Source organism: Hemitrygon akajei, chromosome 3, assembly GCF_048418815.1.
Source record: "Hemitrygon akajei chromosome 3, sHemAka1.3, whole genome shotgun sequence".
In the NCBI taxonomy this organism is placed as follows: Eukaryota; Metazoa; Chordata; class Chondrichthyes; order Myliobatiformes; family Dasyatidae; genus Hemitrygon; species Hemitrygon akajei.
This window is the reverse complement of record NC_133126.1, coordinates 196915332-196930437: the sequence shown is the minus strand read 5'-3', so window position 1 is coordinate 196930437 and position 15106 is coordinate 196915332. Positions and strand designations below refer to the sequence as shown.

The following is a 15106-nucleotide window of genomic DNA, read 5'->3' as shown; positions in this document are numbered from 1 at the left end:
ACGAGACAAAACATAATCCAGAAAATTCGCCTTTTCCCTCTCTCCTGAAAGTAGAAATGGTTCCATTGGGGCCAGTAGTTAATTCATACGTGAGGGAATGGGCAACACCTGTCAATTTGGGGCTATTAAGTGCTCGGATAACTGAAACAAAGCAACACACAAATAAGGCTGGAGGAACATAATAGGTCGGAAAATATCTACAGAGGGAAATGGATAGTCACTCTTTGGGCTGAGTCCTTTCATCAGGACTGGAAAGGATGCATGCAGTCATGGGGAATGTTTTCCGCCCGAAATATCTACCCTTTTATTCTCCTCTATAGAGACTGTTCACACCCTGAGTTCCTCCAGAATTCAATTTGTGCTGCTCAAGCTTTTCTACAGACTGTCTTAATTCTTCCACACGAGGAGATATTACGTTCAGCGAATGCGAATTCTGTGGTCGCTTTGTCAGTTTCCTGACAGAGAATGATCGGAAGCTTCCTTCAAAGGTTTTAAATTCCGGTTGGATTGACGAATTCATATGGGTCCAACGTATAGCGACTTAAAATGTGGGTGGTGTGGACACATAATTACTCATAACATAAATATATATAGCAATCTTCCGTAAATTTTATCGCTATTTCTGGAATTAGATCTGCGTGATTTAACTGTAATGAAATTGCAGATAGACTATTGAACAGACCATTGAACCGTTCATAAGAGGAAGAAGACCATCGGTCAATGATGTTTTTCCGAACTATTGATACTGGTAACACACACCAAATGTTGGAGGAACTCAGCAGTCCAGACTGGTTCCATTGAAGGGTCGCGGCCTGAAATGTCGACTGCTTGCTCTTTCTCATTGACGCTGACTGGCCCGCTGAGTTCCTCCAGCATTTGGTGCGTGTTCCGTAGATTTCCAGGAACAATTTTTTTGTCTTAATTATACTGGTGCTTACATGCAGAAATTAAATTAATTCTTTATGCTTATACAATGTACCTATCCCCTCCACTGTCATTATTTACACATTGATATGGCAATAAATTTTGAAGCTTTTTATTTGCTTTGCCTCCTACACCCCGAGCAGTGCGTTTCGGAGACCCACCAATCTCGGCTTAAAATTATCCAGTTATCTCCTTTCATTTTAGCTCCTCTCACCTATGTCCTCGAATATTAGACATTTGAATTCTTGGACATTTATCCTGGTTGTCTATTCTACATATAACTCTCATAATTTTACAAACTTCTCTCAGGCCTCTCCTCAAAATCCGCTCCTCTACGACAAACGAGACAAGTTTGTACAACCTATTCTTATAGCACATACCCTCTAATCTGGGCATTATCCTGGTAATCCTTTTCTGCACCATATCCAAAGCTTTCCGATAACTGGACGACCGAAATGAATGAAATATTACAGTTATGGCCGAACTAGAGTATGAGTGACAACATAAAAATCAGATAAATGCTTCTGTATTCCTTAAATAGTAACTAAAGTGACTAACTATGCAACTAAATATCATCGGAGGAAAACCCATTTCAATGACACTCAATGCTCATAGCTGCTGAAACTTCCCTTCTTTAGCAAAGTTGCAGTTACATTGTACACACGCAATTAAAAAAAAAGACTTTCGGGTGGATACTTGGATAATGCATACGGTGCTAATGCGGCGTATCTGATTAACAGAGGCAGGCAGGACGGTCGGCAGAGTCAAGGTGGGTTGAAAGGACCGTCTGCGAGCTCCTCTGATTTATAATACGGTGACTGCCAACGTTGATTACAGTGGTATGGTAGAGAAGTTGGAAGGAGCTGCTGGCAGAAATGACATTAGAGAAGCTTCTGTGAAAATAAGGAAGTGGCAGGACAGTTGAATTCCAAAAACGGAAAAATACTGAAATGGTAAAAGTTTTCAACCGTGGCAGGCAAGTTAGCCAAAGTTAATGTACAAGCAAAAGAGGGAGCCCACAATAAATCAAATATTAGCGGCAAGATAGTCGATTGGGATTGGGAAGTTTTGAAAAAAAAAACCTACAAAGAGCAACTAAAAGAATCATTAAACGGGAAAATGAACTATGAAAGCAAGCTAGCAAAGAAGTTTCAACGTGGATAGTAAAAGCTTTTTGAAGTATGTAAATACAAAAAATAAATGAGAAATGCGAGTGGAAGAAAATGTGGCTGGAGAAATAGAGTAATAATAACGGGAACAAGGTAATGGCAGGTGAAATAAATATTTTGCGTGACTCTTCACTGTGGAAGACACGAGAAGTGAGCCCGGTATTGTACTGTGTGAAAGAAGAGAAGTGAGTGTAGTTAGAAGGCAGAGGTGCTAGAAAAGCTGCAAGACCTAAGGGTACATCCATCACACGGAACAGATGAACTGCGATTGAAGGCTTTGAAAGAGATTGTGGAGGGATTAGAAAAGATCTTTCAAAAGTATTTAGACTCTGTCATAGTGCCAGTGGAGTGGAAAGTTGCAAATATCACTCCATCCTTTAAGAAAGGAGGAAGAGAGCAGAAGGAAATTATAGAACAGTTAGCGGGTCCTCAGTGGTTGGGAAGATGTTGAAGTCAATTGTTAAGGACGAGGTCATGCAGTACTTGAAGATACAGGACAAGATAGGGCAAAGTTGGTATGGTTTCCTTAAGGGAAAATCTTGTCTGAGGAACCTGTGTCGAATTCTTTGAGGACATTACAAGTATGATAGATAAAGGAGATGCTGTGGATATTATATATTTTGTCTTTCAGAAGGTCTTTGACTAGGTGCCAAACATCAGACAGCTTATCAAGTTAAAGCCCAATGTATTATAGGTAAGTTACTAAGTTGATTAGAACATTGGCTGATAGTAGGATACAGAAAGGAGGAATATAAGGATCCTGTCTGGTTGTCTGCTTGTAGTGTTCCGCTGGGGAATGTGTCGGGACCTCTTCTTTTTGTCCGGTAAATATTATGATTTAGGTGATAAAGTAGATGTATTTGTTTTCAGGTTTGCCGATGATACGACATTTGGTAGAACAGCAGGGTGGGTTGAAGAAACAGGTAGGTTGCAGAAGGACAAAGAAATTAGGAGAAAGGGCAAGAACGTGAGAAATGAAATGCAATGTGGGAAATGCATGGTCATGTATGTCCGTATAGAAATAAATCAATAAACTATTTTCTAAACGGTGAGATATCCAAAATACTGAGATTCAGTATTGGAAGTCCTTGTGCAGAACGACCTAAAGGTTAACTTGCAGATTGTGTCGGTGGTGAGGAAAGCAAATGCAATGTTCGCACTAATTTCAAGAGGTCTAAAATACAAGAGAAGGTAAGTGATGCCGAGGCTCTATAGGACTACTGATTATATCTCCCACATGGATTACGTAAAATCTATCATAGCATTCGCAACATATAGTTTGCAGCATCACAGTGGAAAATCATGAACTGGTGCAGAGCGGTTCAAGGTAGTTCGGTTTTAATGGGCACACTCTTTTAGGTAAATACTCAATTCCTAAACTAGGCACAGCGATACATCAACAAGCACGTTACTGAGTGAAGATGCACCATCAGACGCGTTTTACTAAGATTTCTGAGCTAGAAACTAGACGCAATTGTGCTGTTCACTACAACAGTTCGATAAAGAAAGCAAGGCATACTATTACCTTCAAAACTGTTTTTTTGCGAATATTTTGCTTTTATCTCATAGTGGCTGTGAAAATACTGAATAACAACACCGATACTTGTAAGACACAAGAAGACGTTAATTCAACCATTTCCAGTTGAGGTATACGGGAAAGATTAATATTCCAGCACGCTGTCGGATAGCAATGAAGGACAATATCAACGGTATATAAAACTATCAGCTTATAATTAACTCTCAATATAAAGATTGACTCAATGAGTGAAAACTATTTCTCTCAGACGATGCGAATTGTCGGTCTACAAGAGATAAGCTCACCTTTTGCACCCAGTACTCTTCGGTGTGAAGGTAAATGTATGGAAGTCATGAATGGGATCCAAATGTATTGCGAATATCCCGCCAAGAATGATATCACCGCCCTTGGCTAAGTCCGGCAGACTGTCTTTTGTTCGACGCTTACAGAGTATTCCATGCGTTTCTGGCGCAGCAGCGAGGAGCACGAAAAACAGAAACGGAGACATTGTTCTGTTACAGGGACCTGTCACTGTCAGAACATCGTGTATTTATATAATCTCTGTTTCTGAATGAAGTCCCACAGCGGTTTAAAAGTGCAGCCACTGTTTTGATGCATTATTTTCCCCATGATGATATGGTACATTAGGGACACTTGTATTATTCTATGTACATCTGATTAATGCCTGGGGAATTTTAGCGAAATATAAAGTAACGTTTGTTCGATACAGGTAAAGCTCCACTCCCAGCAGGGTGCAAAGACTTTCCAATGAATTCAGAAGAAATCCAGAGTGTATACAGATTTCATGCTTCTTAAAATTCGCACCTTAGATGTAATTTAGTCATTCGACAAACGATACGGAAATGAATTAATAGAATTGATTCTAAGTTAAAAACAGCTGCAAAAAACAATCATAGCTGCAGACATCAATGCTCAGGAATGCAAAAGACATCAGAAAGCTCTAAATGCATCACAGTCAATCATAGCAAAATCCCTCTCCACCACTGAGAACATTTACTTGGAGTACTGTCACAAGAAAGCAGCATTTGTCATTAAAGAATTCCACCATCGAGACCATGTCCTCTCCTCACTAATACCATCGAACAGAAGCTGTAGAAAATTCAGGCCCCATGCCTCCAGCTTCAGGTACAAGTATTACCTTGCAAACATAAGGCTCTTGCACCGGCGCTGCTGACTGTTCTGAACTGATTCCACGACCTACAGATCCACTTGCAAGTCCCTTTTACAACACAGTTTCTCAGTAGTATTTTCTTTTGCATCTTCAACTTAAGATCTGTTTCTTTCAGTCTCTTCAATCCCAAACCGCAACGGAATCCAGGCACCAACCAATCCAGATGCCAGCATTGACGTCTATGGCTTCACACACAATTCAGGCACTCTGGCACAGTAATGGCAGACACTCGTTTAGAAAATTTCAAATCATAATGATAGGTTGAGAAAGAACAATGCCTGAGGGGCAGCAGAGTTCCACCACGATTATTCTCAACAGTGGTGCAGCACAAGTCCACGCATTCGATGCGCTACTCTGCTATGTAATCCTAATACGTTATATCGATTGACACCCATTTAATTACCTTTTGGGTTACATCGTGAAAATTCCTGATGCATTTGTTGATTTATTTTTATTTCATAAAGATAAATGTGTCTTTCTTTTGAGACATAAGGAGTTTCAATTTCCACAACTGTCTGTTGACCTTTGGTTGCAGTGGTCTTTGTAACTGTTTATGTATGTTACATATCAGAAGCTATAAGTAAACAACATTGCAAATTTCATTTAAAACTAATGTACCCGTGTCCGAATAATTTCACTTTGTCATTCATCTATATCATGTTTAACATTCTATGACCGCACATTTTCCTGCACTATCCCCGAATTCCGCGTTTTCATTAATAGCTGGAACATCATTACATTATTAGTGAGGAAATTTCTCCTCATCCCATTTCTGAGTGGTTCTTCGAGGCACCTCAACCAAGTGAATCATTCCTCTGCGTACATTCTAATTATGTGATTTTCCGTCAAGTCACCATATTTTTAACAAACACGGCAAAATAGCGCAGTAATTCATTCAATCTCTGCTGATATAGTAAACCTGCCATACCAGGACAATTCTGGTGAATCTTTGCTATATTTCTTCTTTCTGAGAAGAAGGTAATACAGACCATAATACTCACCCGTGCCCTCTATAACTGCAGTGGGGTACTACGTCTTTATTTTTTATAATAAAACAAAGACAAAAGATACTGCGGATGCTAGAAATGTTGAACAGCCCAGACAATCGTTAAAGGAACTCAATAGGTCAGGCGGCATCTACCGAAATGAATAAACCGTCGATATGTTGCGCCGAGACCCTTCATCAAGACTGGAAATGGAAGAGAAGGAGTGAGATTAAGAAGGTGGAAGAAGCGATTTGGTTATGGCTGAAACCAGGAGGGTGAGTGAGGGAGAGGGTAAAAGTGGAATACGTAAACGAGCTGGTGAAGAAGGAACCCGACAAAAAGAAGAGAGTGGATCATACGAGAAACGGAGGCATCAGAGAGCAATAGCTGGAGAGTTGAGAAAAAGGAGAGTGGTTTCAGAGGAACTAGAATGAGGAACGGTGTGGAAAACCTCAGTCTAAGAATAGATGACCTGGAGACGTAGGAACTGACAAAAGGGAATAGGAGTTTTACAAGAGACAGGCTAGGAAGACGTATGGTCAATATCGCCAACAGAGGTTGTAGGCAAATTCAGGAGCTCAGCAGGGGTGTATAAAGCAGCAACGATATAGTCGACGTCAATGTAACGAATGAACAGTTGCGAGAATCACCAAAAATATAAGGGCAGTATGAGGAAAAAATTGATGAAAAAGTTAAAGGACAGGGTGGAAGCAGTTTGCCACGGGTGTCATAACGTGGGCGTATTGGGTGTGGACCCAAAAGCATGACAAAGACACTGAACTACCAGGAACAGGACTAGGCATGAGAAGGAAGCAAGTGAAGTTAGGAAGAAAGGACACTGGACATGACAAAGGCCCCGGACGAGACAAGGATTCCTGGCCTGGGCTAGGACTTGACGAGGATAGCGAAACCAGGACATGGAACTGGGAACTAGGAGCCTGGGCTTGGACTCCGAGCCAGAGACTGGTCAAGGACCCAGAACCTGGGTCTTGACTTGGGCTTGGACTCCAGAATCAGGCGAGGACAAAGCTTGTTTACAGGACGAGGAGAGGCACAGGACTTGATATGAGACTCCTGGACAGGACAAGAGAGCCCCGGCATAGGACGAGGGAACCACAGCGCCGGGCGGGACAAGGTACTCGTGGGCTGGGCGAGGCACATCGACAAGACGAGAACACAGAACCCTAGTTGAAGGAGAACAAGAACGCAAAACACAGAGCCTGAGAGAGAGGAACTGGCCAAGGTTGAATGGAAAGCGACACTAGCGGGAAGGACGGCAGAGCAGCAATGGCTGGAGTTTATGGGAGAAGTGAGGAAGGTGCAAGACAGATATATTCCAAAGAAGAAGAAATTTTCGGATGGAAAAAGGATGCCACCGAGGCTGACAAGAGAAGTCAGAGCCAAAGTAAAAGCAAAGCAGATGACATACAAGGAAGCAAAAATTAGTGGGAAGACAGAAGATTGGGAAGTTTTTAAAAGCATACAAAAGGAAAATAAGAAGGTTATTATGAGGGAAAAGATGAAATATGAAAGGAAGCTAGCAAATAATATCAAAGAGAATACTAAAAGCTTTTCAAGTTTATAAAAATTAAACGACAGGTGAGAGTCGATATAGGAACGATAGAAAATGATGCTGGAGAAACTGTAATGGGAGATAAGGAGATGGCGGAGGAACTGAACGAGTATTGTGCATCAGTCTTCACTGAGGAAGATATCAGCAATATACTGGACATTCAATGCTGTCAGGGAAGAAAAATGTGCACAGTCACAATTACGACAGATGACGAACTCAGGAAGCTGAATATTCTAAGTGTAGATAAATTTCCTGGACCAGATGAAATGCACCCTCGTGTTCTGAAAGAAGTAGCAGTGGAGATTGCGGAGGGATTAGCAATGATCTTTCAGAAGTTGATCGATTCTGGCCTGGATCCGGAGGACTGGAAGATTGCAAATGCCACTCCGCTATTTAAGAAGGGGGCAAGGAAGCAAAAAGGAAATTATGGACCTATTAGTTTGACATCGGTGGTTGGGAAGCTGTTGGAGTCGATTGTCAAGGATGAGGCTACCTAGTACCTGGAGGTATATGACAAGATAGGCAGAACTCAGCATGGTTTCCTTAAAGGAAAATCCTGCCTGACAAAAATAGTGCAATTTTTTGAGGAAATTGCAAGTAGGCTAGACAAAGGAGATGTCGTGGATGTTGTGTATTTGGATTTTCAGAAGGCCTTTGACAAGGTGCCGCACATGAGGCTGATAAACACGAGCCCATGGAATTAAGGGAAAGTTACATACTTGGATAGAACGTTGGCTGATTGGCAGGAAAAAGAGAGTGGGAATAAAGGGATCCCATTCTGGTTGGTGGCCGGTTACCAGTGGTGTTCCACAGGAGTCTGTGTTGGGGCCACTTCTTTTTACGTTGTATATCAACGATTTGGATTATGGAACAGATGGCTTCGTGGCTAAGTTTGCTGATGATACAAAGATAGATGGAGGGGCCGGTAGTGTTGAGGGAACAGCGAGTCTGCAGGGAGACTTGGATAGATCGGGGGAATGGGCAAAGAAGTGGCAAATGAATTACAACGTCGGAAAGTGTACGGTCTTGCACTTTGGTAGAAGAAATAAACGGGCAGACTATTATTTAAATAGGGAGAGAATTCAAAGTTCTGAGATGCAACGGGACTTGGGTGTCCTCGTGCGTGATACCCTTAAGATTAGCCTCCAGGTTGAGTCGGTGGTGAAGAATGCGAATGAAATGTTGACATTCATTTCTAGAGGAATAGACTATAAGAGCAGGGATGTGATGTTGAGGTTCTATAAGGCACTGGTAAGACCTCACTTGGAATATTGTGTGCAGATTTGGGATCCTTATTAAAGAAAGGATGTGCTGACATTGGAGAGGGATCAGAGAGGATTCAGTAGAATGATTCCGGGAATGAGAGGGTTAACATATGAGGAGCGTTTGACCGCTCGTGCACTGTACTCCTTGGAGTTTAGAAGAATGAGGGCTGACCTGATAGAAACATTTCGAATGTTCAAGGCATGGACAGAGTGGGTGTGGCAAAGTTGATTCCCATGGTGGGGGAGTCTCCAGTACGAGTGGACATGACTTGAGGATTGCAGGGCGCCCATTCAGAACAGAGATGCGATTTTTATTTTAGCCAGATAGTGGTGAATCTATGGAATTTTTTTGCCACGGGCGGCAGCGGAGGCCTAGTCATTGGGTATATTTGAGGCAGAGATTGATAGGTATCTGAGTAGTCAGGGTTCAAATGTTATGGTGAGAAGGCCGAGTAATGGGACTAGAGGGGAGATTGGGTCAGCTCATGGTGAAATGGTGGAGCAGACTCGATGGTCCGAATGGCCGACTTCTGCTCCTTTGTCTAATCGTCTACAGCTTTGGTCGAGGGACAACAGGAATGCAGAACACAGAGACTGGGTCGAGGAAGAACAGGAACGCCGAACACAGAGTCGAGGGAGAGACAGGAACATGGAACACAGAGCCAGGACACCTCCTTGGATACAGGATGTAGGGCCGGGACTCATTCCACAGAGCGCTGAACACGACGAGATAGTTCCCAACGCTAGGTAGCGGCAAAACGGCCAGACATATTTAGCGAAGGCGTGGTCACGGACGGAAAGCTGCAAACAGGGCGAGGCTCCAGACACAGGCAAGGCGAGGCAAGGTTCCAGGCAGAGGGGAGGAGAGGCTAGGCTCCAGCCAGAGGCAAGACGAGGCAAGGCTCTCGGCAGAGGCGAGGCAAGGCAAGGCTCCAGGCAGAGGCGAGGCGAGGCGAGTCGAGTCAAGGTTCCAGGCAGAGGCAAGACGAGGCGAGGCGAGGCAAAGCTCCAGGCAGAGGCGAGGCGAGTCAAGGTTCCAGGCAGAGGCAAGACGAGGCGAGGCGAGGCTAAGCTTCAGGCAGAGGCAAGGCGAGGCAAGGGTCCAGACACAGGTTGCAGGCAGGGCTTCAGGCGTAGGATGCAGGCAGGGCTTCAGAGGGAAGGAAGGGAAGATTCCCGCTTCAGGGTAACGGCAATGACGGCCTGACTTACCCAACGGAGGCAAGCACCGGGAGGGACAGATCCCACCGTAGAGTAACGGCAAGGACGGCCTGACTTACCCTGGACAGGATACCGACGGGCCGAACCCAAACAGAGGCAAGGACAGGATACTGCCAAAGAAACAGCCAAATTACTACTTTTGCATGTTTTAAATTACATGGTTTACCTGTGGATGTTGTGTCAGACAAGGGCTCTCAATTCACATCCAACTTCTGGAGGGCATTCTGTAATCTTCTGGGTCCCTCCTTGAGTCTGTTTTCAGGATTCCATCCACAGACCAATGGCCAGACCGAGCGGGCCAATCAACAGCTAGACACTGTATTGCCGTGCTTTGTCTCCCGGAACCTCTCCCCGAGGTGTCAACAGCTACCCTAAGACGGGTACGCCACTAACTCTCACACGTTCTCGCCCACCGTTCTGCCCTCCTCCATCTGCCGAGGCACTCATCCGCCTTTGACAGCGGACGTGGACGGGCTCGCTCTGCCCTTCTTCGTGCCTCTCCTAGGAACCAACGTCAAGCTGCCCACTATCTCTCCCAGTCCCCACGTTACCACCAGGGACGGCACGTGTGGCATTCAAAACGATACCTGCACCTCAGTGTGGATTTCTGCAATCTCGCCCCTCGATTCATCGGCCCCTTTGCCATTTCTAAAGTCATCAGTCATGATGCGGTCCGTCTCAAGCTCCCTTCAACACTTCGCCGCATTCATCACACCTTCCCTGTACCCAGCATCAAGCTTTTCATGAGCCACTCCCTGTGTCCTGTCCCCAAACATCCCCCATCCTCCACGGCTCAACGATGGTTCAGAGACCTTCACGGTGCGTCGACTGGTGGACGTTCGTCGCCGGGGCCGTGGCCTCCAGTACCTTGTGGAGTAAGAGGGCTACAGTCCTGAGGAGAGGCGCTGGATCACCACCCGCAATATCCTGGATGCCTCGCTCATCAGGGATTTTCATCGCCAGCACACAGCTCTACAAGCCGTGACGCTAGGAGGCGTCTGTAAAGGGGGATGGGGTACTTTCAGTACCTCCAGTTGAACTGTCTTTTTGTGTGTTTCCCCCTCACCGTCAGTCTATGGTTTTGTATTGCCATGCGCTCTTGTTTGTTTTCATGCTCCATGTGCTTTTGTCCCCGCTCCCGCTTTATTCCTGCCAGTATATTACCCAGTACTCCGTCTCTCACCTGTTTTGCTGCTACTTATGTCTCATTTTTCTCCAACTATCATCTGCTTCTCTGTTTATTGCTCAGTGTATTTTAGTCTTGCGTTTTCACCTGTTTGATGCCAGATTGTGCCAATGAATTTTACTGGGCCTTTCCAGCATTCGTATCTGAACTCTGTCCGTCTGAATGTCGACTTTGCCTGTTTCCCAATTCTGGTTTTTGGATGTCCCTGGAATCTTTGATCTCCGCCTGATCGTAGACACCAACATTGTTGTCCACCGCCCCCTCCCCCCCGGATTTGCTACTCAGTAAATATCATATTGCGCACAGTACATGGTCCAAGACTGGGGTCCTGCTTCAGCGTCCTGATAAGAAGGCAGGTGTATGGGGTTGAATGGGATCCGGGATCAACAATGATGGAATGGCAGAGCAGAGTCGGTTGGCCTAATGGCCCACTGCAGCTCCTATGTTTTATGCTCTTATGACTTATGGATTCTTTTACATTCGGTGATATGATACATAGGTTTGTGTTCGCTTTGTGACAAAAAGCACTCTTGCACAGTATTATCCACGATTCCGCACGTTTTAGCCTTCCGGAGCAACTTAATGCATGGAACTTTATTGAAATTCTTCTATTAATGTAAACTCGCTGTATCTTCCTTATCAGTTCTCGAAATTTCCAGGGACTCTGAATATAATTTTTAAAAAAGTTACACTGTTACTATGTCCTTGATTAAACATCCCAAGAGTTTCCCTAATATTAATATTAGCCAACAATTTAATTCAAAATCCATTGTCTTGTTTTGTATACTGCTTATATATTACAACAATAATTTACTGTGGCCGTGCTGACAAATCTACCAATTTAATGCGTGCTTTCACCTTCTATCTATTTGACAATATTCACTTTTGTATCTGAATTCTAGTCTATGCAGGATGTACCAACCATAGATTCTTTGAGTAGCAATTACATCATGGACATGATTAACCGTCAGTTCTTTACATATTTTTCTCTGATATTTCGGGCCAAGTCCTGCTTCACTATTCCACTTATTGTAGTTTAAGAAGAACATATATTCACTCAGTCACAAACAGCATTCTGAACTAATTCAATTTCGGCAATGATTAAGCTTATCCCGTTTACGTCCTCTTTTCATAGAATTACAGAAGGTTACACGCAGCAGCCATTTTATTAGGCTACGTATTAACTCGAAAAGGAGCACTGATATGTGGAAGAATCGAAGTGTCAGATACAAACTTTCCACACTGACATAAGCATAGATCTGAACCAACTGGTTTGCAATACAGAGTGCAGAATCCTGAACCAATGTTAATTGGAGAGAATATCATTACAGCAGAATATTGCGAAAGTACAACGGAAACAATAACAGAATGCACAATTACGGGTTATAGCTAAAGAGAAAGTGCAGTGCAAGTAGATTATAAGGAGGGATGTCAAACGAGGTAGATGGTGAGACCAGGTATCCATTGTTTCCTGCTCGAGAACTGTTCAATCGTCTTACAACTGTGGGATACTGGTTGACCTTGAGTCGGGTGATGCACTCAGTTGCCACATTATTAGTTTACAAAATTTCCTGGTAATGTACGGCAGCTCATCCAACTGAAGGTACGACGTGCTGTGAGATCTGAGATTCTGCTCTTAACGCCACTGTTGTAATACGAGGGTGTTTAAGTGACTGTAGCTTTCCTGGCACCTTCAAGCAGTTTAGCCATTCTCTTCCGACCTTTTCATTTACCAGCCGTTTCGGTACATAAAACTGCCGCTATTGGAAATATATATTTTTTTCTTTTCGCCCATTCTCAATAAACGATAAAGATTCCAGGATATCAACAGCTCCTGGAATATGTATAAAGCCGCATATCGTAGCCCCATGGTCGGAACAACACATTTTTCTCCCGAACTTTTCCGCATGCTTTATACTTTGAGATACTGTCACGTATTTGACTGATCATATATCTGCATTATCGAGCTGGCGTACATTTATACTTAATAAAGTTGCCACTGAATGCTCTTACATTTGCTCCCGCCTTGAGTCAAAAAGTAGAAGTGATGACAGGACGTTGCTTTACTTGAGAACTCTTTAAGTGAATCAATTGACTAAACTTCCCGATTGACCTAATAACGTGGTCTGTTAACCCAATGCATCCATACTGTTTGCAAATTGTTATCATTTGTCTAATGCTCATTCCTTTGCACTTTATATGTTATTGTTTTGACCTGTAAGCTCTTTTTATTTGCTTGAGCCCTTTGCAGAACTTAACTTGAATTCCTCCTAACCCCTGGATCGTGCGTTGATGATAGCTCTCTACGAACGGGAGTGTGGTCCAATCGTTCTCTCCGCTATCCTGCGGGACGCCCTTGGGCAAGGTGTAGAACCTGCTTAGCTCCACGATTAGGTTAACCGAAGCCTTGGGAGCAGTGATGGATGGTCGTATGAACAGCTGGCGCATATCACAAGTTCTGGTTCTTCAACCAATGACGGCAGGCAAACAATCACTGAAGTGTGTGGCGGGGATCAGAAAAATTGTAAACACACTGCCCAGAAGAAGTCAATACCAAACCGCATCTGCAGAACTAAATTGCCAAGAGCAATCATAGTCATGAGACCATGTTCGCTGGCGTCATCCAACGTGGTACATAATGATGATTATTACTATTGAACCGCTATTGCTACTATTACATCTACTAGTTGAAACAGAATAGCAGGGTGCACTTCATCTTGACTGAAGGACATTCTCAATAGTATATTCTGGGGTCCATGGCACACAGCCCTTACTGATAACAATTTGGAATTGGAATTGTCTCATGTCCTAAGATACTGTGAAATATCTCTCTTGCATAGTAATCACAATATTCAAACCACTAAGCAAACAAACCACTCAGGCATAGCTCGTTCAACGATGCAGAATGAAATGCAACAGGTACGGAGCTAGTGCGTGGAGGGCAAACAATAACCTGCAGCCGCATCAGCAGATACGTATATTGCAAGGTAAATAGTCCATTGTCGTGGTCTGGTCCTGGTTCCGCGTTCCGGTTCTAGGCCCGCGGGCTCCGGACTCCTGGTCCTCCGGCTGTCCCTTGTTTTGGTTGGACTAAACCATAAACACCTGACGCTCATCTTGTTGGCTGAGACAACCCCAAGTCTCTAGCCAAGCCTCAAGACCCCAAGTCCCTAGCTAAGCCTCGTCACGTCCTCGCCTGGGTTTGGGGGTCGGAGCCCAAGGCAAGACCCAGGTTCTGGGTCCTTGTCCAGTCTCGGGCTCGAAGACCTCCCCAGGCTCCTAGTTCCCAGTCCCTCGTCCTGCCCTGTTCCTAGCAGTGTCTGCGTCCTGCATTTGGGTCCTGATACAACACCCTCGTATGACAGAACGACCCTCCCCCCCTCCCAGTCATGGACTCAGCGACGCCGACACTGTCGTCAAACTCCTGTCACCCTGGGGTCCCTTCTTGAGTGAACATCCCCCCCAACCCGCCGGAGTCGTCCTTAGTCCTGGAGAGCCTCTATGGTCGCCTGGAGGCTCCCATAGAGATGTGGGGAGGTACCGTCGTGGTCCGGTCCGGGGTTCGCGTTCCGCTTCGCTGCCCGTAGACTCCAAACGCCGATTCCTCCGGCTGTCCCTTGTTTCGATTGGACTAAATCATAAACACCTGATGCTCATCTTGTTGGCTGTGAATATAAGTGGCCCTGGGATTGAGTGTGGTTGGGGGTTTGTCATGTCAAGCTTCCCATGGAGCGAATGGCTGGTACGGCCACTTGCCATCTTTAGGCTGCGCTGGGGAACCATTGCTTCTTGGAGCCTTACTGTCCGAGTCGGAGTTGTCAATGCGGTATGAATTCGGTCTTTTCCCGGGCCAGTTGAATGGCCGTCAGCCACTCCAAGCTAGGTAGGGATCCGGTTGTTTCCGTAGCCAGCCAAAGTTGCTGGCCGTAACGGCTACTCGGAGCAACCCCGATGCAGAGATGCACTGTCTGTCGTTCTTCAGTGTTTGTCTCTTCCTGTCCTCGCCCGTGGGGTAAGTCAGGCCGCTCTGCCGTTGCCCTGCGTGTGAAATCTGTCTTGTCTTTGCCTCCGTCG

At 44.7% G+C, this 15106-nt stretch overlaps 1 protein-coding gene across 1 annotated transcript in view; it reads right to left on the bottom strand.

Annotated features, from left to right (window-relative positions):
• The window catches only part of LOC140724660 (extracellular calcium-sensing receptor-like), a 30078-nt gene extending 19567 nt beyond the window's left edge, over positions 1-10511 (bottom strand). The window contains exons 1-2 of the mRNA XM_073039085.1: positions 10434-10511; positions 1305-1408 (exon numbers count right to left, since the gene is read on the bottom strand). Of these exons, the coding sequence (XP_072895186.1) occupies positions 1305-1408; positions 10434-10511 (182 nt within the window). The remainder of the gene's footprint in view (positions 1-1304; positions 1409-10433) is intronic.
• Between the last annotated feature and the right edge of the window lie 4595 nt (positions 10512-15106).